Source organism: Myotis daubentonii, chromosome 5 (genome assembly GCF_963259705.1).
Source record: "Myotis daubentonii chromosome 5, mMyoDau2.1, whole genome shotgun sequence".
Lineage (NCBI taxonomy): Eukaryota > Metazoa > Chordata > Mammalia > Chiroptera > Vespertilionidae > Myotis > Myotis daubentonii.
Genome location: NC_081844.1, coordinates 24,656,773 through 24,680,987, shown reverse-complemented (window position 1 = coordinate 24,680,987; position 24,215 = coordinate 24,656,773). Strand labels below are relative to the sequence as shown.

At 40.5% G+C, this 24,215-nt stretch overlaps 1 protein-coding gene and 1 pseudogene across 1 annotated transcript; one reads left to right on the top strand and one right to left on the bottom strand.

Moving 5' to 3' along the window:
• The window catches only part of LOC132234517 (adhesion G protein-coupled receptor E2-like), a 674,172-nt pseudogene that overhangs the window by 323,625 nt on the left and 326,332 nt on the right, over positions 1–24,215 (bottom strand).
• Positions 4,511–6,194, top strand: LOC132234402 (putative olfactory receptor 7A2). The gene is made up of 2 exons (XM_059695393.1): positions 4,511–4,566; positions 5,192–6,194. Exon 2 carries the CDS (start codon positions 5,205–5,207, stop codon positions 6,192–6,194), a length of 990 nt encoding a protein of 329 aa, XP_059551376.1. The 5' UTR covers positions 4,511–4,566; positions 5,192–5,204.

Below are 24,215 nucleotides of genomic sequence, written 5' to 3'. Positions count from 1 at the left end.
AAGTTATATGTGAAGATGATTTTTGTTTGAGACCATCTAGAACCATTTACAGCTGACTCTGACACAGAGCCACAGCCTAGCTACTCACACTGTGGTCCACAGACCAAGAGGGCCTGCAGCATCAACACCACCTGGGAGCTTGTCAGAAATGCAGTCCCTGGATTCATCTGAGCCAAATCAGAATCTGCATTTGCACTATGAACTTTAGTGACTTGTATGCACTATGAAGTGGAGAGGTGCTGGCCTAGAACAGGTGTTCTCACCTTGCCACTGCTAATATTGGGGACAGAATAATAATTCCATGTATCAGTGCTTTCCTGTGGATCACAGGTATTTATTGTCCTCCATTCAGACATTGCCTAACAGCTCAGGGAGAAATCATTTCTGGTAGATGGACACTGCCCTAGAAGCATCTGACATAATTAAAATGAAGGCCCATCACTTACTTGGATATTAACTTTGGGCAGATCACTAAATTTCTCCAAGTCCCACTTCTGCAATGGAGAATGGAGCTCATAAATGTGCTTTCTCATGGGTAAGTTGCCTATAAAAGTTAAGTCATACAATCCTTATAGGGTGTTAGCCTCCGTTTACAGTGCATAAAAATATCTGAATAATTTTTTTAGAATTAACAATCATTTTTATAACGAGGGACCAAAGGACAGTCTTAACTTGTGATGGAAGTACAAAATTCCTCATTGTTATAGCAAAAATGTCAGAGAGCCAACAAGTGTAGTGCCCAAGGTTTATTGTCTAAAGAGTCAGCTCTCCCCTTGTTGAAAATAAAAACAGGAATATTCCAGACCTATCAGGACTGTGTCCCCAACAGAAGTCAGTGCTGAAGACAAAGAGACCTAATGCAGACAGGTTCCTCAACTTCAGATTTGGAGGACACACTCAGAGTAGAGATGGGATGCTAGGAGATTAGAGATCTGGATGAGGGGAGAGTTCATGGAGAAGGAGTAAAGGGGGGAAAAAACTGAATTCACCTGACTTGTAACCTGGTCTGTTGGAAACAGTGAATCTGGAAAATTTTTCCTTTCTGTCCAGAACATTATTTCCCAGAGGAATTGTGTGCTTGGAGGTACAGGGATTTATAAATAACTCCTCTGCTCCAGTCTCTCAGCTTGTGTAAGCTTAGGCTGTAAGCATGGTTATGTTTATTTGTCATTGTTTGTTTGGAGGCCTAATTCTGGCTGGAGACTGATGCTTCACACCTTCCTGCTGTCTTGCCTGTAAACAGAACTTTAAACTCTATCATCAACCATTTGGGGAGGAATTCAGACATCCCCACAATGACCTTCCTCTCAGAGATCTAATCCAGGTGATTCCAATAACCCCCATGACACTGCAGGAGAGGGTCATAGGGAATGGAAGCCAGGAACATTTACCTGTTGTCACCTGAGAGTCCATTCTACTTAGTCCAGAGGCAAGAGATTATTGTGTTTGTTTGCTTGCTTGATCATTAGATTTATTTCAATGGCTACAGAAGAGTTCATAGGATAACGGCTACCCACACTTTCAATCAGGGATGGGCAAACTTTTTGACTCGAGGGCCACAATGGGTTCTTAAACTGGACCGGAGGGCCAGAACAAAAGCATGGATGGAGTGTTTGTGTGAACTAATATAAATTCAAAAAAACATCATTACATAAAAGGGTATGGTCTTTTTTTTTTTTTTTTTTTAGTTTTATTCATTTCAAATGGGCCGGATCCGGCCCGCGGGCTGTAGTTTGCCCACGGCTGCTTTTAATGGTCTTTCACACTCTTCATCATTAAATTGCTGTCATGTCAATGCTATAACATGTTTAAATTATTAATTTCAAAATGTTTTTCTGATCAGGGGTGATTTTGTCCCCTATGAGACACTGAGGTATGTCCAGGGTGATTTGTGAATGTCACACTGGGGAGGAGTGGCTGGAGGGAGGGGTGCTCTAAACAACTTTTAATTCACAGGACAGACCTCACCATAGAGAAGGATCTGTCCCAGAGTGCCAACAGTGCTGAGGCTGGGAAACTCTGAATTAAATTACATCATTATTTGTAATATTTATAGCTGACGTCAGGTTGTTCTCTAAAATTGTAACACTTTATTTTCTACCAATAAAATTAGAGGAGCCCCTTTTACTACCAGTTCGAAAGTCCCAACCTCAATCAACATGACTGCTCTTCCAAGTTTTCCTCCTCTAATGTGTGCAAAAGTCGTTTCTTCTTGTTTTTTCAAACTATTACACAGTTCTAGCAAACTTCATTTCTTAGATCACCATTTTGATTTACCTATTATTAATATATGCCCATGTGTTTCATTCCCATTTTTGTATAGCATTTCAAATAGTTTCTATAGATCATTGATACTCAGTTGACTTCTGTAGGATACTTTTTACCATAAATTTTTAAAATTTTATTTCAATAGACTATTTTCTCACTACTGAGTTTTTTTATTTATTTGAGATGGCTTTGCCCACCTGTAAATTTTATATGTAGTTTCTAATGTTCATAACAAATGTATTGGTTACTCTTACTCCGAGTTTGAATTCTCTGGTACTGTCAGATGTCTGAGGGTGAGGATCAATTTCATATTCTTGCAGATCGATAGCCATTTATGCCAGCTCTCATGTCACAATTCAATCTTTTTCAACAAAATTGGATTGTAACCTTCCTATATGGTAAATGTTCATATACATGGAGACCTAATTCCAGATTAATGGGAAGAACAGTTAACTCAGCACCTTCTCAGAACATTATGCTCTTTTAGCTCTAAGTCTTTACAATTTAATTGTTAGCCTAAAGTGATTTATTAAATTATGGCCATTTCATATCATGTTTCAGTTAGTATTTAATCCTCCATTCCATTTTGCTTACTATTGTTGTTTTGAAGCTACTCATTTTAACCTGGAACATTATCCCTTCATCATTTTTTCATTTTGTCACTTTTCACAGTTTTTATTTTGTTTCTATGTAAGTGCACATCTAATGACTTATCTTTGTGAAAAATTTATGTGCACAAAGCAGGTGTAATTTCTTCTCTTTTGGGCCATGCCATAAAACAACAAGGACATAAAACAATGAAATAAATGTGTTAAAAATAATGTCCTCAGGAAGAAACATATGAAGAAAGCTATTCCATATAAATAGGTAGAACTGTCATGGTGTGGGCAGGATCTGTGAAGCATGGTCTGGGGAGGTGTTTGCAGGTTGGATGAAGACCTGAACCAGGAACAGAGTGGTGCACCCTGGGTGTGTCAAAAAAGAGATGAAAACCCAAAGCCCCCAAATAAGATAGAATTGGTGCCACATAAGGAAAGGGAGAAGGGGGCTAACCTCACCCACTATTGGGCCACATAAAAACAAATTGGTCAAATGACAATGGAAAATGTACAGAAAACTAATCTTTTACTGTATTTATCTGCCAGAACCAAGACGATTTTCTTCCTCACAGTATCTTGGGGATCACTTGAGCTTATTAAATCTCTATTCCTGCTCATCCCCCTCCCCCAATCTCTCCTATCCATTCATTGAACAGATTTCTTTATGTTTTTTAAAAACAGGGCAGAAAATGACCATCAAATACGGAACCTCAAATTCATATGTCCATGGAAGGCTTAAGAATTGGAATTTCCAGAAACATTTCTACATCTGACAAGTGAAAGATCACTGATTGGGTCAGCTTGTGTTCTATCCATTCCTAGCATCATCAGTATGGCTGGGGCTGAGACAAACATGGTGGTGGTGGTGGTGGTGGTGGTGGTGGTGGTGGGTGTGATTTGTGGATGAGAGCAGTCCTCAGACCACTGGTAGATGCACTCATACACTCCAGGGTGGTTCTTACAATATGAGGCTCGAACGCAATCAAGACCAGGTTCTAAGGAGGGGATCTGTTTCCATTCACAGGACACCTTTGCAGTAAGAATAATAGAGCATAAGAGGCTGTGGGGGTGTGAAAGTCCCTGTGCCTGAGGTTTCAGCAGTGCAGTGGCAGAGAGGCCACCTCACTCCTCAATGTGTCAGCCACCACTTCTCATCACGCTCCCTCCTGTTCATTCATCTTCTAAACTGGCTTCATTTTTCTGACTTGAACATTTGAAAGAAGCACCTTCCTCTGGGCCTTTTCACGGGCTCACACTTTCCCACATCGTCTTAGATATCTCTTCCTCTCTTGAGTTAAAAAATTTTGAGGGCCAAAATCTTCCTTTAAAACAAAGGTTTATTGAGCCAAATTCCAGCCAGAAAAGGACCAGGTGATTGGGCATGAAGTCTAAACCACAAGCAGCAGAGCGGGGTAGAAATGTCATGTCCACTGACCTGGAGTTGACGGCTCTTTACACTTTATATTTTGGGGAAGAAAAAGGTACTTTATTGAAAGAATTTTCATTGGCTACTGATAGCGGTGGGGGCATCAAGAGAAGGTAAAGTGCAGCAGTTCTAGGACAGGTACCAAAGAAGAAATATTTACTACTTTTAATTGGTTACAGGCAACAGTTCTGAAAGCTCATGCATGTGCAGGATTCAGGGGCATCTAGTGGTCACTACAGAAGTTGATTCAAATTCCAACATACATTCAGGAATGTGAGCAGCCTTTTGTAAGTGGGCCACAGCTTTTGCCTAGTTGATGACTGTTGTCTATTTCTCTCCCACTCTGGCCCAACTGCTATTTAATTTAGGACGTCTCAGATTTTCTCCTGCTCACTTTGGAGGTCTCTGTTCAAAAGTCACCTTGTTTGCAGATCTACTTACACACCCATGAAAAACAGAAGTCCCTACTCACGCTCTCCTTTAGATGTGTTTTCCTTTTGTTCATACCACTGCCACCACCTAAAGTAACTTATCGTTTTATTATTTGCTTCTACATTCTTTCTCCCTCATTGGATTATAGAAACTTGTTCTTCAGCACCCTTTTCTCACAACCTGGACAGTGCCTAAACATGGTCAGCACTCAATTTACATTCCTGAGAAACATGAGGAAATTCTCAATAAAACTGTAGAATACATGATCCCCTCAGAGGCACAGGTGATTGGGACAAACACTCCGTATCAGGGGTGGCACTGGATATTCCCTACAGGGGACCATATCCATAAACAAAATATTAAAATTAATGTCTGGTCTATAAAATATGAATTGTAGCATTTCAAGTACATGAGCAATGCAAAACTGTGTGAAATTTATTCATGTTATTTTAATCTTTCTTTGTAGTCACCTCCAACACATGGAGCCAGTGAATCTTACACAAATTTCAAATTTTTTTCTTCTGGGATTTTCAGAGAAACCAGAACTACAACCTCTCATATTTGGGCTTTTCCTCTCCATGTACCTGATCACTGTGGTTGGAAACCTGCTCATCATCCTGGCCGTCAGCTCAGACTACCACCTCCACACACCCATGTACTTCTTCCTCTTCAATCTGTCCTTGCTAGACATCTGTGTCACCTCCACCACCATCCCAAAGATGCTGGTGAACATCCAGACACAGAACAAAGCCATCACCTATGCAGGCTGCATCACCGAGACATATCTTTTCATACTTTTTGCTGGGTTGGATGTTTTCCTCTTGACCGTGATGGCCTATGATCGGTTTGTGGCCATCTGCCACCCCCTGCACTACACGGTCATCATGAACCCTCAGCTCTGTGGACTGCTGGTGCTGATATGCTGGATCATAAATGTCCTGCATGCCTTTCTACATTCCTTAATGGCATTACGACTATCCTTCTGCATGGACGTGGAAATCCCTCACTTTTTCTGTGAACTCAATCAGTTGATCAAACTGGCCTGTTCTGACACCTTTCCTAATAACATGGCAATGTATTTTGGAGCTGTCCTGGTTGTCGGTGGTCCTTTCGTTGGGATCCTTTACTCATATTCTAAGATAGTGTCCTGCATACATGGAATGTCATCAGCTCAGGGGAAGTACAAAGCATTTTCTACCTGTGCGTCTCACCTCTCGGTTGTCTTATTATTTTATGGTACGATCCTAGGAGTGTACCTTAGCTCCGCTGCTACCCAGAGCTCACACTCAGCTGGAACAGCCTCGGTGTTGTACACCGTGGTCACACCCATGCTGAACCCCTTCATCTACAGTCTCAGGAACAAAGACATCAAACAGGCTCTGAAAACATTCTTTGTGAAGAAAACTACAAACTGGTCAGTTGTCCTAAGACTGCAGATGTGCCCATGTTTGCAGAGTCAGACAGTGTGATGATGGTCAGGCTACCGAAGTAGAACTTGCTCTTTCCTTTTATTTCCTGGAATTTCTATTTCTTTGACCTCATCTTCTCTATGCAATTTATGTAACTCAATTAAGTTGTCTGCACTCTCAGATATTCAACAACTATTCTCTTTGTTGTTTTTCTACTTTCTCAAATTTATTTCCATCATGGACCAGATATATTTGGAAAATTTCATTTACCTAATGAGACAACATGGATATTTCTCAAATGACATATATCTTAGCAAATATATTTTTTTACTAAAATAATCATCCTGAGTTACACGACTCCTATGGAAAAATATACTCTTAATGACCATGGCATTTTATACAATTTGAAAAGAGAGGAAAAGCTGAGACTTGTGTTTTTCACTCTGATGACTGACATTCTTTGGTATATCACTATTTTAACTGCTCTTCCTGATAATGTAGACGCTAACATAAAAGTGTGTTTAATAGCAGATCACTGGGTTTTATTCTCCTTGTTAAGATTCTGGGTTTTTTGTTTAGTGTTCACAATCCCTACCTTCCCCACTTGCAAAATGAGTATCGAATCCATGTCTCCAAGAGGGACTCTTCACTGAAAGACAAATTTAAATAAATAGGTTGACTTATTACCGCCTTAAAATCACAGATGAATTTCAATATGATGAACCAAATTTTTAAATCACACACTGTATTACTATGAAAATATTTATTCTTCATGCTGTACATCTATTCATTGGAGTATGGGGGAATGATGCCTATTGTAAGGGGGTTTATACATATAATGGAAAATTGGTTGGTGTTTTTCTATGTTTTATTGAATGATCTCTATGTTTCTGTTTGAAAACTTTCAGAGCTGTCTATAATGTGACTCTTTTGATTAAATAATACAGATTCTCCCCTTCTAAAGGCTCCGTAAGCATGAAGGGGATGGTGAATGATCATTATCAGCTGCATCCATTAATTCTCTCTATTATGCACAAGATTTTATTCATGTTTAATGATTAAAGGATGACTGAAGAGAAAAATCACTTTATCATGGGATTTTTTTATTTTTTATAAATCTTTATTGTTTAAAGTATTACATATGTCCCTTTTTTTTTCTCTGGATGACCCCTTATAGCCCGCTTCGCTGCCGCCCCTCTCTCCCCAGGCCTTTAGCACCTATTGTCTATGTCCATGGGTTCTGCATATATGCATACCAGTTCCTTAGTTGATCTCTTCCCACTCACCTACCTTCCCTCTGAGATTCGACAGTCTGTTGCATGCTTCTACATCTCTGGATCTATTTTGTTCATCAGTTTATTTTGTTCATTAGATTCCACATATGAGTGAGATCATGTGATACTTGTCTTTCTCTGACTGGCTTATTTTGCATAGCATAATACTCTTCAAGTCCCTCCAATGCTGTATCAAAGGGTAAGAGATCCTTCTTTTTCACTGCTGCCTAGTATTCTATGGTGCAAATGTATCACAGCTTTTTATTCACTGATCGACTGTGGGTACTTGGACTTTTTCCAGACCTTAGCTATTATAAATTGCACTGCTATGAACAAAGGCGTGCATACATTCTTTCTTATTGGTGTTTCTGGTATCTTAGGATATATTTCTAGCAGTGAGATCACTGGGTCAAATGACAGTTCCGTATTTCATTTTTTGAGTAAATTCCATACTTTTTTCTATAATGGCTGCACCAGTCTGCCTTCCCCACAACAGTGTACTAGTGGTCCCTTTTCTCCACATCCTCACCAGCACTTGTCATTTGTTGATTTATTTGGAAACATTGAATTGTTTAATAAAAGCTGGAAATATATCAACCTGGAAGGAAATGCAGTTATTCTCTTCCCTCAGTCACATTACCAAAAATCAGAGGGATTGCCTGCTCACTGTTAAGTGTAACCAATCTTTTTCATGTGAAATGATAGAAAACTGCACATTAATATGTATGAGTGGGCCAAACTATCATAATTAAGTCAGGAGACTTAGTAGTAATGAGACAGACTTATTTAACTAAACAAACGTGAAACATTTTTATGGCCAAAACATCCCCCAAAGTCAATTGAGAAATAATAATTTTATTAAGTTTTATTTTTAAACTAGAGGCCCGGTGCACAAAAATTGGTGCACTCATGGGGGAGAGGGGGACCTTCAGCCTGGCCTGTGCCCTCTCACAGTCTGGGACCCCTTAGGAGATAATGACCTGCTGGCTTAGGCCTGCTCCTGGGTGGCAGAGGGCAGGCCCAATCCCTAGGTGCAGCCCCTGGTTGGGCACAGAGCAGGGCAGACTGGGAGGTTGCAATGCCACCCCTAGTCACGCTCAGGGTAGGGCCTATTGGGGGTCGGGGCACCGCCCCCTGTCATATTCAAGGCAGGGCCAATGGGGAGGTTGTGGCACCACCCCCTGTCACGCACAGAGCAGGGCCAATCAGGGGGTTGGGTCGCTGCCCCCTGTCAGGCACAGAGCAGGGCCCATCAGGGGGGTTGGGGCACTGTACCCTGTCACACACATAGCACGGCCCATCAGGGGGTTGGGGAGCTCCTGCCTGTCACGCACAGAGCAGGGCCGATCAGGGGTTTGCGGAGCTTACCCCTGTCACACACAGAGTAGGACCAATAGGGGAGTTGGGGCACTGTCCCATGTCACACACAGAGCAGGGTGGATCAGAGGGTTGGGGCACAGCCCTTGTCACACTCAGGGCAGGGCCGATGGGGAGGTTATAGCTCTACCCTGTCACACACAGAGAAGGGCCCATGTGGGGGTGGGGGTTGGGGTGCCTCACCCTGTCACACACAGAGCAGGGCCGATCAGGGGGTTGGGGAGCTCCCCCCTATCAGGCAGAGAGCAGGGCTGATCAAGGGGTGGGGTGCCTTTCCCTGTCTTGAACAGAGCAGGGCAGATAGGGAGGTTGTGCCCCCCCCCCCCCGTCACACACAGAGCCGCAGGGCGATCAGGGGGTTTGGTCGCTGCCCCCTGTCACGCTGATCCCAGTGATGGGAGGTCTCGCTGCTCCACTGATTCTGGTGCTGGGAGGCATATTACCCTTTTACTATATAGGATAGAGACCTGGTGCACGGGTGGGGCTGGCTGGTTTTCCCTGAAGGGTGTCCTGGATCAGGGTGGGCATCCCCACTGGGGTGCCTGGCCAGTCTGGGTGAGGGGCTGAGGGCTGTTTTCCGGCTGGGGGGTTACTGAAGCTCCCAACCTGTCCTTTTTTTCTTTATTTTTTATTCTGTGCCAGCTTTACCTCTGAGGCTTGGCTCCAGCTCTGAGGCCTCGGCTGCTGAAAGCAGGTATCTGGTTTGTTTGTGTTCTAAAATTTTAAGACTGTTGTGGTCCTGCTCACTCCAGCTCTGAGATCCCGGCTAGCTGAAAGCAGGGATCTGCATTTGTTCTATAATTGAAACAATGTTGCAGTCCTGCTGGCTGAAGCCCAGCTGGCTGAAAGCAGGTTTCTGGGGTTTTGTTTAGCTTCTATATTTGTAACAATGTTTCTTAAACTGTAAGCTCAGAGGCCGGCAAGGCGGGCGGGGAACGTTGGAGTCCTGTGTCACTGAAGCAAGCAAGCCTCTTATTCGCCTCAAGCTGCCTGGCAGCCGGTCCCCATCTTGGTTGGCAGTTAATTTGCATATCGCCCTGATTAGCAAATGGGAAGAGTAGCGGAGGTACGGCTAATTACCATGTTTCTCTATTATTAGATAGAATTTCATGGAATTTATTTGGGTAATATTGGTTAGCAAAACTATATAGCTTTCAGGTATATAATTCTGTCATACATCAGATGTATATTTTATTGTGTGTTTAGCATCCCAAGTCAAGTCCCCTTCTATCACCTTTTATCTCCTTCTATCACCTTTACACTCTTCCGTCTCCCCCACCATAATCATGATTAGAAATCATTTCAAAGGCTAAAAATTAAAGAAAAATAGGCATAAACAAATAATATTCAACTTAACAAGACCATCAAATATATGAATCTTTGATAAAAGTTAGAAAAAGTTCAGTAAACAACAAAAAAGTCTCCCACATCTCTCAGCCTGGGGAAAACTTAAAAAGGTGTCACATTGACCAGGGTTGGAACTTGCAAACAGGTAGCTAAGGGGTACTCTATTTTCTTTTCTGGCAGAACTATAAGTGTTAAAACATTGGGAAACCAAGCTGAAGACAGATATAAATATTACAAGTACATGTATTATTTCAGTCAATCTCTGCACTATTGATATTCTGGGCCAGATCATTGTCTGTGGTGTGGTCTCTCCTGTGCATCCCTGGACTCTACCTACCTGCACCTTCCATATGACTAACAAAAATGTCTCTGCATATTGCTCAGTATCCTCTGGGGGAACAATATTGCCTCTGGTGGAGAACCAGAATTTTAATGTAACAACTCCACAATATTTTTGTATAATCCTATATAATAAAAGCCTAATAGGCAAATTGTCTCCTTGACCAGGAGTTCGACCACTTGCTATAATGTGCGCTGACCACCAGGGGGCAGCGTGAAACATGGCGGGCCTTGCTGACACAGTGCTGGCAACGGGTGGTAGTGGAGGTGCTGCCAGCCCCGATGCACCCCAATAAGAGTGGGACCATGCCAGGATGACGGAGCACTGAGCGGGAAGCACTAGGCCAAGGCAGGTGTGAGTGGGGCCTGAGCGCCCTGCCTATGATCAGGCAGAATGTGACTAGAGGCGGTGACTGGGGGTGGGGCTATTGCCAGGCCCCCAGGTGCTGAGGGAGCCAGGTGGGGGCCAGATGACTCAGGCGGAGGGGCTAGGCAGGGGCCCTGGGACTCAGGTATTGCTCAGGGCCCAAAGGTCAACTGGGATCTGCCTTCCATGCCAGATGCTTGCGATTCTATTGCAGGCCAGGCCTAGGGACCGCACCCATGCATGAATTTCATGCATTGGGCCTCTAGATTTATATAATTGTTATTCACACTTTCAAAGTGTGAATAGCAGAGCCACATCATAAAATATTTTATATACATGGTAAAAATAAATTGGCATCACATTAGTTGATTGGAGGGAAGATCATAATGTATTGTTCAGTAATAAGGAAGAGTGGACACAGAAAAAAAGACTGTACAACACGAAAGATAATTTCTGCTGGGCACAGGATGCTATTGATGCATTTGTACAATTGCATATGAGTGTATATGTATTCAAAGCACAAAATATAACTTTATTAAAAAATTTATGGATTATAGATTATCAAAGGAATGAAATAGATTGTTAGTGGTTATAAGAAAAATGTATAAAACAAATTTAAATGAGAATCAAAATAATCTATATAAAAACAGATAATAATAATAACTTAATATCAACATGGGCCACTAATTCCAGCTTAAATTTCCAATAACTTGGAAGTAACAGAATATTATAGAATGACTTTTTAAAAAATATATTTTTATTTTTTCAGAGAGGAATGAAGAGAGAGAGAGAGATAGAAACATCAATGATGAGAAAGAATCAGTGATTGACTTTCCTCTGCATACTCTCTACCAGGGACCAAGCCTGCAACCCAGACTGACAAGGAATCTAACAGTGACGTCCTGATTCATAAGTCAATATTCAACCACTGAGCCATGCCGGCCAGGTAGAATGGATTTTAAATTTGGAGGAAAGCAGTATCTAAGCTATAGTTTCTTTTTCTATAAAGATATTGGGTTCAAATATGGTAATGAAAGTTAAGGGTAATCTTTAGTAAGAAAAAAAAGAGGATGCTATCCAGAGGATCATAGAAACTGATGCCTGTTTTGTAAATAGATCAACAGAAGGCCAAAAGGAACAATGGAGATGTGAAACAAGTTGGCAGTATGTGTGTAGGGTGATTTATTAGCACTGCATACATAGAAGAACATTCACTTTGATTTTTGTGATAGCAAAGATTCACAAGCGAAGAATATAAAAGTAACAGCTGGATTTTTTTCGGTAAGAAAAGTAGAAATTCAAAAGCAATGGAGATTATCTCACTCATATGTGGAATCTAAGTAACAAAATAAACAGATGAAGGGAATGGATCCAGAGACATGGAAACATGGAACAGGATGTGAAATCTCAGAGAGAAGGCTTGCGGGGGTGGGGGAGTGGGAGGTAATCAACCAAAGACCTTGTATGCATATATGCATAACCCATGGACACAGACAATGAGGGGGCAGGGGAGAGAAGGCCTGGAGCGGGGTGTCTGAGCGGGGCAGGATGGAAGGGGTCAATGGGGGATAAAAGGGGACACATGTAATACATTCAACAATAAAGAATTATTTTTTAAAAATAAAATAAAATTTAGAAAAACAATGGAGAGAATGCAATATGACTGAGTGACAGATTTGAGCCCACACTATTAATAAACACTCACAATTGCCCACATATACACACATGAAGGTACTCAATAACAACAACAACAAAGTGGGTGAAAGAAACCACCAATTCATTTTTTGGAAGATTGCAATCAAAACAGGAATAAAATACTCTGACCCAACTACACAAACGTCAAGACTTTACAGATGACTTAAAAGAGATTAAACAAATGAATAACTAACCCACAAATATATTTAGGTCACAGAAAATAAAGTAATTGCAAACTTAAGCTATTTAGCATACCTCCTGTTATTTATTAGATACTAGAGGCCTGGTGCACAAAAATTCGTGCACTCGGTGGGGGTGGGAGGCCCCTCATCCCGGCCTGTGTCCTCTCGCAGTCTGGGACCCCTCAGGGGATGACCCCTTGCTGGCTTAGGCCTGCTCCCCGAGGGATTGGGCCTAAGATGGCAATCAGACATCCCTCTGGCAGCCCGGCAGCCCTTGAGGGATGTCCAGTTGCCAGCAGGGAGCAAGCCTAAACTGCAGTCGGACATCCTTAGCACTGCTGAGGAGGCAGGAGAGGCTCCCACCACCACCGCTGTACTAGCTGCCATCAGCCTTGCCTGTGGCTGAGCAGAGCTCCTCCCATGTGAGAGCCCACTGACCACCAGGGGGAAGCTCCTGCATTGAGCATCTGCCCCCTGGTGGTCAGTGTGTGTCATAGTGACCAGTCATTCCCAGTCTTTCTGCTGTTAGGGTCAGTTTGCGTATTACCCTTTTACTATATAAGATAGAGGCCTGGTGCATGGGTGGTGGCCGGCTGGTTTTCCCTGAAGGGTGTCCCGGATCAAGGTGGGGGTCCTGCTTGGGTGCCTGGATGAGGGGCTGATGGCTGTTTGCAGCTGGTCATAACCCCTTAAGAGGGGCGTCCCCACTGGGGTGCCTGGCCAGTCTGGGTGAGGGGCTGAGGGCCGTTTTCAGGCTGGTGGGCGACTGAAGCTCCCAACCTCTCCTTTTTTTCTTTTTTTCTTATTATTCTGGGATTTACTTACCTTCTATGGCTGTCAGTGGAGCTGAGAGCCAGCTTTAGCTCTGAGGCTGGCTCCAGCTTGAGACCTCGGCTGCTGAAAGCAGTATCTGGGGTTTGTTTGGCTTCTACAATTGCAACATTGTTTCTTAGAGTGCAGCTCAGAGCCCAGCAGCGGCATGCAGGGAACCTTGGCTTCCTCCATCACCGGGGCAACCAAGCCTCCTTTTCGCTTCAGCTGCCTGGCTGCCTGCCACCATCTTGGTTGGCAGTTAATTTGCATATCACCCTGATTAGCCAATGGGAAGTGTGTCGGAGATATGGTTAATTACCATGTTTGTCTTTTATTAGATTACATTGTTTTTCATGTGACGTAAATACCGGAGTGAAAGAAGGTCCTGTGAAATGTATGTCTCATGAACTAGCATTGTACGGTAATATTTCAAGAAATATATTGGACTTAGATCTTTCTAATCAATGGAAACATAGTTGAATAGACACCATGATAAAAATAAAGAACTGCCCTCATTTGACTGGACATCCGTCTATACCCACTACTCCCTTTACCTACTCCCTTTAGTTGCAAAACTCAGTGTGCACATTCTACTTCTACATGAATCACTTTATGCCTCAGATTACCATCTCTAATTGGTCTTCCTTCAGTTAATTATCAGCAATTACTTTAATGTTCACTTCTCCTTTTAGCATCATAAATCAATCATTAATTAGTTAGTCAGGCAAACAGACAACCATAGGCTGGTGCCTATCAAGAGACCTCAGATACATGTGATTTGAAGCTCTCTGACCCTTTCCTGTAGTAGCTACTGGACCTCTGGATTCACCTGATTGAGAATTCTGAGGGGAATGTCACCATGGGAAAGCCCAAATTCCTGGATGGCTGATGATGGAGACTGAAGCTCTCTGCCCAAACAAGACAGCAGGAAGGGGGCAAGCACAGGTCTCCTAGACAAACTTAGGATTCCAAAAGCAACAACAGGTTCCATCCAGCCCAAGGTCACACATGCTGAGAGACTGGAGATGAGGAGATATTTACAGCTCTCTAGGTCTGCTCATTACATATATTTCTGTCTTGTTACTCCAACTTCTAATCACCTGATTTCCCTGTGGGTTTGGACGGAAGGGAATGTTTCCCTGGAGATTCTGTGTTCCCAAAAGACCAGCTTAGGATTCAAGTGATTCCAATGTCTAGTAGTTCTTCCTGATAACATTTGTTGGGTTTCAGAGGACTAACATCCCAGCACCTTACTTTAACCCTGACTTAAAAATTTTCCAAATTTAAGACTGAGGATGTAGTATGGATTAGAAAACTTGAATCTCCAAATATTGACTTGTGGTAGCGATACAGAAAATTGCTATTTTTTTTTCAACAAGGGGGAGAAATAAATTTCTTTGATATAATCTTGGAATGTTACACAATGGGCTTCATGACACATTAGCCAAAAGAATTTGGCATTTCATCTTATATCGCAAGTTAAGAGCTGTCAGTTAGTCCCTCCCTGTGAAATATTTGTTAGTTATAAGAAACTTATTTAGATTATTTTACACTCTCATCTAAGCTTGGACTAGGAAAGTAAATAGACTCTTCCCTGTAGCCTCCAGGAGAAATGTAGCCCTGCAAACATCTTGGTATTAGCCCACTGACCCATTTCCTGTTTCTGACCTCAGGAACTGTAAGAGCATGAATGTGTTTGTTTTAAATCTCTCAGGTGGTAATTTTACACTAGCATTAAAGTGCATACACATTTATCCAATGAAATTTCTTCAGGAAACTGAGATCAAGTGTCTAAATTCATTCATTTAGCCTCCCCTGGGTAAAGGCATTATGCGCTGTAATCGCCCCTTAAGTAAAATAAAAAAATTATAATGAGTTTGGAGATAGCCACTTTAGCGGGTAGAGAATTACTTATTGCATAAATGTAAATGTGCTCCCAATTTTGATGCCTTTGAGGCATTAACATAGGAAAAGTAATTCATCATTTAAGTTCATGTCTACCATTTACTTTAAATCTTCATGTCTAAATTTCTACATCTTTTAAGTTTATGTTAATTCAAAAATTCATTATTTTTATTGCTATCCTCTTCAAACTCCTCTTAAGGTTTCTGTCAATATAAAATATCTATACCTACACTAATAAAAGACAAAGATGGTAGTTGACCATAACTTCGCCACGCCCACCAGCCAATCAGAGCAACTATATGCAAATTACCCAACCAAGATGGAGGTTAATTTGCATATACCGGCTGGGAGCAAAGACCGAAGACAATATGGAAGCGAAGCACTACAGAAGAGAGCAAAGTAGAGGCGGCGTAGACAGGAATGGAGCCTTTATCAAATATTAATTGAGAATAATGGCTTGGGTTGATTTCTGGGTGCTCTGTTCTGTCCCATTGATCTATATGTCTGTTCTTGTCCCAGAACCATGCTGTTTTTATTACAGTGGCTTTGTAGTATAAGTTGATATTTGGTATTGTGATCCCTCCAACTTCGTTCTTCTTTCTCAAGATTGCTGTGGCTACTTGGGGTCGTTTTTGGTTCCATATAAATTTTTGGAGTATTTTTTCTAGGTCTGTGAAATATGTCATTGGTATTTTAATAGGGATTGCATTGAATCTATAGATTGCTTTGGGTAGCATGGAATTTTAATAATTGTAATTCTACCAATCCATGAACACAGTATATTCTTCTGCTTGTTTATATCTTCTTCTATTTCTTTTTTGTAGTTTTCCAAGTAAAGTGTCTTATCTCCTTGGTTAAGTTTATTCCTAACTATCTTAATTTTTTGCTGCTATAGTAAATGGGATTGTTTGCTTAGTTTCTTTTTCTGACAATTCATTTTTGATGTGTAAAAAAGCCATGAATTTCTGGGTGTTAATTTTGTATCCTGTTACATTGCCAAATATATTTATTAAATCTTGTTGACTTTTGGTGGAGTCTTTGGGGTTTTCTACGTACAATATCATGTCATCTGCAAATAATGAGAATTTTACTTTCCCCTTTCCAATTTGGATGCCTTTTATGTTTTCTTCTTGTCTTATTGCTATGGCTAGGACTTTCAACATTATGTTGAATAAGAATAGTAAATCAGGAATCCCTGTCTTGTTCCTGTTCTTAGGCAAAGTGGTTTTATTTCTGTCCATTGAGTATGATGTTGGCTATAGATTTTTCATATGTGGCATTTATTATGCTGAGGTATGGTCCCTCTATTCCCACTTTACTGAGAGGTTTTATTTAAAAAAAAGGTGCTGGATTTTGTCTAATGCTTTTCTTTCATCTATTGATATGATCATATGACTTTTGTCTTTAAATTTGTTTATGTGATGTATGTATCACATTTATCAATTTGTGAATATTGTACCAGCCTTGCATTCCTGGAATAAATCCCACTTGGTCATGGTGTATGACCTTTTTAATATATTGCTGGATCTGATATGCTAATATTTTGTTAAGGATTTTAACATCTATGTTCATCAGTGATATTGTAGTGTCTTTATTTGGTTATGGAATTAGGTTAATGCTGGCCTCATAAAAATAACTTGAAGTGTTCCTTCCTCTTGGAATTTTTGTAATAGTTTGAGGAAGATAGGTGTTAGTTCTTCTTTGAATATTCGGTAAAACTCCCCTGTGAAGTTGTCCAGACCATGGTTTTCTTTGCTGAGAGTTTTTTTTTTTTAATTACTACTTCTACTTCATCAGTCATTATTGGCCTATTCAAGGTTTCTGAGTCTTCCTGATTCAGTTTTGGAAGATTGTATTTTTGTAGGTATTTGTCCATTTTGTCCACATTGTCCAGTTTATTTGTATATGGTTGTTCATAGTGTGTTCTTACAATCCTTTGTATTTCTGTGGTGTCAACGGTTACTTCACCGCTTTCTTTTCTGATTTTATTGGTTTGGGTCCATGTCTCTTTGTTTCTTGATGAATCTGCATAATGGTTCATCAATCTTCTTTAGCTTTTCAAAGAACTAGCTTTTGGTTTCATTGATCTTTTGTATATATACTAGAGGCCCAGTGCACGAAATTCATGCACCGGGGGGAGGGGGCGGGTCACCTCAGCCCAGCCTGCACTATCTCAAATCCGGGACCCCTTGGGGGATGTCCGAATAATGGTTTAGGCCTGACCCCGGGGATCGGGCCTAAACCGGCATTTGGACATCCATCTCACAATCCTGGACCACTGGCTCCTAATCACTCACCTGCCTGCCTGTTTGGTCACCCCTAACTGCTGCCCCTGCCAGCCTGGTTACCCCCAACTGCACTGTCCCCCTGCCAGACTGGTCCACCCTAACCGCCCCCCCCCCACTGGCCTGGTCACCTCTTACTGCCCCCCATGCTGACCTGGTTGCCCCCAACTGCCCCCCCGCCACTGGCCTTGTAGCCCCTCATAGCCTGATGCTCAGTCATTTGGTCGGTCTCACTAACACCCAACACCCTTGCCAGCCTGGTCACCCCATGCAGCATGCTGTTCAGTTGTTTGGTCATCCCTCACTAACCCCCCTGCTGGCCTGGCTTCCCCACACAGCCTGCTTGTTCAGTCGATTGGTCATCCCTCACTAACCCCCCTGGCAGCCTGGTTGTAATCAGCCATCTTGTGAGGGTGTGAGGGTTAATTTGCATATTACCTCTTTATTATATAGAATAGTCTCTATGTCATTTATTTCTTCTCTAATCTATTATTTCCTTCATTCTACTTACTCTGGGCTTTTCTTGTTCTCTTTCTAGTTTTTTAAGTTGTAGGGTTAAATAGTTTATTGTGAATTTTTCTTATTTTTTGAGGTAGGCCTGTAGTGCTATGAACTTCCCTCTCAGGACTTTTGCTGTGTTCCAGAGATTTTGGGTTATTATGTGTTCATTTTCATTTGTTTCCAGGAAGTTTTTAATTTCTTTCTTGATCTCATTGGTAAGTGTTCATTAATTAATAAGATGCTATTTCGCCTCCATGTGCTTGAATGTTTTGGGGTGTTTTTTTACTGTAGTGGATTTCAAATTCCATTCCACTGTGATCTGAGAAGATGCTTGATATGATTTCAATCTTCTTGAACTTTCATAGACTTATTTTGCATCCTAACATGTGCTCTATCTTTGTGAATGATCCATGTGCACTTGAGAAAAATCTATATTCTGCAGATTTGGGGTGAAATGTCCTATAAATGTCAATGAACTCCATCTGATCCAGTGTGTCCTTTAGAGTCACTGTTTTCTTGTTAATTTTTTTGTCTTGAAGATCTATCCAGTGAGTTCAGCAGGGTGTTAAAGTCCCCTACTATGACTGTTGTCAAACTCTCCTTTGAAGTTCTTTAGAAGTTTATTTTTATATATTTAGTTGCACCTATATTGGGTCAATATATGTTTACCAGGGTTATATCCTCTTTTTGGATCGATCCATTTAGTATTATGTGGTGACCTTTGTTGTCTCTTCTGATGGCCTTCATTTTGAAGTCTGTTTTGTCAGAGATGAGTATGACTACTTCAGCTTATTTTTCTTTTCCATTGGCATGGAAATTTTTGTCCATTCCTTCACTCTCAATCTGTGTGAGTCTTTGGTTCTGATGTTCATCTCTTATAGACAGCATATATTTGGTTCATGGTTTTGTATCTATTGAGCTACTTCACGTCTTTTGGTTGGAGCATTTAATCCATTTACATTTAAGGTTATTATTGATAGGTACTTATTTATTGCCATTTAAATTCTTTATGCCTATGCTTTTCTCTCTATTTCTTCTCATTACAACAGTCATTTTAGCATTTCTTGTAGTGCTGATTTGGTGGTGACAATCTTTTTTAGCTTTTTTTGTCTTAAAAGCTTTTATTTCACTGTCTATTTCAAATGGTAGGTTTGCTGGATATAGTAATCTTGGTTTTACATACTTGCTTTTCATTAGCTTAAATACTTCATGCCATTCCCTTCTGGTCTGTAGATTTTCTGATGAAAAATCAGCTGGCAGCCTTATGAGAGCTCCTTTGTAGGTATCAAATTGCTTTACCCTTGCAGCCTTTGAGATTAATTCTTTGTCTTTAATGTTTGACATTTTCATTATGATGTATCTGGATGTTCGCCTTTTAGGTTCTTCTTGCTTGGGACTCTCTGTGCATCCTTAACAACTGTGCCTTTTTCCTTCACCAATTTAGGGAAGCTTTCTGCCAGTATTTCTTCAAACATGTTCTTTATTCCTTGCTCACTTTCTCCCTCTTCTGGTACTCTTATTGTATGAATATTGTTACATTTTATATTGTCCCACAGCTCCCTTAAGCTGTCCTACTGTGTTTTTGGTTTTTTTTTTGGTTCTCTGATTAAGTGATTTATTCTACCCTATCTTCTAATTCACTGATCTCATCCTCAGCTTCCTCTAATCTGCTTTTTATTTCTTCCACTGTGTTCTTTATTATTGTTGTGTCATTATTCATAGTTACTACATCTTCTCTCAAGCTGTTGAGCATCTTTGCCATCATTACTCTGAGCTCTATGTCTGATAAATTTCTTATCTTCATTTCATGTAGTTCTTTGGGAAAACTCTCTTATTCTTTCATTGGGGCTTATTTTATCTTGTATCCCCATTTTTGCTGCCTGTTTTGGTTTGTGACTGTATTCGGTAGATCGGCTATGTCTCCCAATTTCTAGTGCAGGACAGTGTGAGACACTGTTTCTGACTGGCCCTGCATACCCTGTTTGGAGGTATCAGCAATCCACCACTTGTGGTTCCCTCTGCTGTTGCTTGGTGCCTTTGGAAAGAAGTGCACCAAAGTCTTCTTTTCCTAGCCCTGGGCCCCAAATTAGGACAAAGACTCAAAGCCTCCAGAGACCCACCTCTGCAGTATGATTGTATTGTCTTGATTAGCCTCAAGCTATCACCAAAGGGGGGGGGAGGCAAGAGGTTTTGCCACATGGTGGAGCAATTTCTTCTGCCTTCAGGCTGATTATTATTCTCAGTCTCTTATTGGGCCTCAGAAATGCCATAGGGTGGAGCAAGGTGTTTTTCAATAGGGTGGGGCAATTGCCTCCCCCAGGAAAAACTGCCTGGATAGCAAAGGTCTGCCTGAGAAAGATGTCCTCCTCAGTGTGAGGGAATGACTAAACATAGGAAACGGGTATCTGCCTTTGGAGGTCTAACCCCACACACCCATGTACTTCTTCCTCTCCAATTTGTCCTTGGTAGACATCTGCTTCACCTCCACCACCATCCCAAAGATGCTGGTGAACATCCAGACACAGAGTGAAGTCATCACCTATGAAGGCTGCATCACACAGATGTATTTTTATATCCTCTTTGCACTGTTGGACAGCTTTATCCTGACCGTGATGGCCTATGATCGGTTTGTGGCCATCTGCCACCCTCTGCACTACATGGTCATCATGAACCCCCGGTTCTAATATAAAATGAAAATATATAGAAATTTAGACATGAAGATTTCAAATAAACGATAGACATGAACTTAGATGATGAATTACTTTTCCTATGTTAATGCTTCAAATACATTAAAGTCTGAAGCACATTTACATTTGTGCAATAAGAAATTCTCTACCATATAAAGAAGCAGAATATCTCCAACTGACTATAAGTTACTTCTACTTAAGGGGGATTACAACACAAGGTTCCTTTATCTAGAAGATACTAAATGAATGAATTCAGACATGTAATCTCAGTTTTCTGAACAATTTCATTGGATAGATGTCTATATTTACTTTTCAATATCAATGTAAAATTTCCACTTAGTGATTTAAAACAAACACATTTATGCTGTTACAATTCATGAGGTCAGAAACAGGAAATGGGTCTCATTGGGCTAAAATGAAGGCTATGTTCCTTCTGGAGGCTACAAAGAAGAATATACTTATTTTCTTATTCTATATTTAGATTATAGTGCAAAAAATCAAAATATATTTCCTATAGTTTAATATTTCACAGTGAGTAGGACTAAATGACAGCTTTAACTTGTGATATAAGGTGGAAATGCCAAATTATTTTGGCTAATGTGTAATTAAGTGCAGTATACAATGATCAAAGTTTATATTAAAGGAATTTAGTTCTCCCCCTTGTTGATAAGAAAAGTAGCAATTTTATGTAGATATTGTGGATCTCTGTCCTTACGGCAAGTCAATATTTGGAGATTAGAGTTTTCCAATCCACACAAGAAATATCTTAAATCAGGGTTGGGATAATGTGCTGGCATTATGATGTTGGGAGAGGGAGAAGAAGGTAATGGGGAGATAAATGGTAATGGAAAGAGATTTGACTTGGGATGCTGAACACACAATACAATATATATATGATATATTATAGAATTGTACAACTGAAACCTATATAATTTTATTAACCAATGTCAACCTAGTAAATTGTATGAAATTTAAAATAAAATTTGGAATTATCATAAGTATAAATTATTATTTCTCCATGGACTTTGGGGGATGTTTTGGCCATAATAATGTTTTATGTTTTATTTAGTTAAACATGTCTGTCTTATTACTTCTGAGTCTCCTGACTTAATTACAATGGTTTGGCCCACCGATACATGTTAATTTGCAGTTTTCTATCATTTCACCTAAATTGGTTATACTTAACAGTGAATAGGTAATTTCTCTGAATTTTTGTAAAGCGACTGAGGTAGGGGAACAACTTTACTTTTTTCCAGGTCATTATTTTTCCAGCTTTTAATCAACAATTCTGTCGTTCCAAATATATTGAAATGGAACCTTACCATGGGTTCAGTGCACTTATATACTGACTCCTAATTCCTGATTCATTCAACAAATAATAATGGAGCATCTGCTGTTTGCCACAATTTCTAGAAACATTATAGATTATGTTCTATATTTATGCCATTGCCAATTTTAATTACTAATCTATGTTGGTAACCCTAAATTATTGCTATTTATTACATCTGGTTTTGGTTAGTTTTTGATGTTCCACTCAATTTTCTTTAATACAGTTGCTTGGAATTCACTCTGTTTAACCAGGTTTCATTCTCCCTGTCATTCCTTTCATTTCACAACTTCACATTTACTTAAAGGTGTGCCTATATAAGTGCACATATATTCACAAACAGTTGTGAAAATACAACGGTGAACAAAACTGGTGAAGCCCTGCTTGTCTGGATCTGGCACTGTGATGGTGAAGACAGAGTACAATAAAAAAATGTTTGCATGACAATGTGTTCAGGCATAAATCATATGAAAAAAAGTTACTCAGTGTAGAAGGGTGGCTCCTCATGGCCTGTGCAGGATTTATTGAACATGTCCTGGGAGGCCTGTGCATGTTGCATGAAGACCAGAACCAGAATTAGACTGTGCTCATTGATTTGTCAAAAATGAGATCAAAACCCAAAGTCCAAGAAAAACAGAGATACCACATAAGATAAATTAGAAAGAGGCTTCTTCTCATCTGCCATCAACCATACAAAAACTGATTCATCAAATAAATATAGAAGAGGCAAAAACAGTCATTTCTGCTTGATGTGAAAATTTTCAACCTGTGTTGTTTTTGTATATTTCCTTTGTGAGTTATTATTTTATTTTTGGTCAGATTTCACTTGGGGTAGTCACACCACATATCTATAACTACAAATTGAGCAAATTTATTTTTTCTACTTTGTTATTATTGTTTAACCTCAAAAGGGTGTAATTAAGTTTGGAAAGCAGCCAGAACCCAAAGGAGATTTTTCTTCCTCATTGTCCTTCAGGGACCACCTGAGCTAATTAGATCTCTTTTCTTCCTCATGTTCATTTGATTGCTCTCTTTCCCTCTATGTTTATTTAATGTACTTAAGTATAGGACAGAAAAAGGGCATAGCAGTATGAAACCCCAGGCTTATTTGCTCATGGGAGACCTAATATAAGAATATTTAAGTAATATTTCTAAATTATTTTTGGAAAAGACACTTAATCTGGGCACTTTGACTTTATCTTCTCATAACCTACATAGTGTGGGAGTGAGAAGGACATGGAAATAACACAGATGAAGAGGCCATGGCGTGTTGTGTTGTGTGTGTGTGTGTGTGTGTGTGTGTGTGTGTGTGTGTGTGTGTGGTGTGTGTGGGTGTGAGCGTGCACGCGCGCGCACGCACGGATATGGCCTGTAAACTGAGAGCAGTCCTCAGAGCAGAGGTGCCTGGACTGATATATTCCAATGTGACTAAAATATCAAGGGAAGATAACAAGGAGATCCTTTTAAATTCATGGCATGCATTTGCAACCAGATTAATAAAGTGCAAAATTTACACTTTGTGTACAAGGCACTCTCTGTGACTTGAAGTTTCAACACCAACACACAGCTTCCTTATTTCTCAATTTCTCTCATATCATCTCTTATCCTGATCTGCTGTGCTAATTTCATTTGACACACTGACTCATTATGATCCCTGATTTTCTAAACAATCTTCTTCCTCAGGGCCTTTGCACTGGCTGTCCCTTCTGCTTGGCAAACAGATCTCCCTCCGTCTCCTAGTTAGCAGTCTTTGAGGTATTTGTTTAAGTGTCATTTGTTGGCAAGTCTTGGCTAACGTCTATAAAAAGAGTACCTTCTATATCTATCCATTTGATGTGATTTACTTTTTTATAGAAGCTGCACCATTGAATATGTTTTGTTAATATATATTTGATAATGTTCTCAATTGTTAGTGTGTAGAGATTGTTTTTCAGAAGCCCATACCCTGAATGGTGCCTAAAGAGTGGTCCATAGTCACTCTG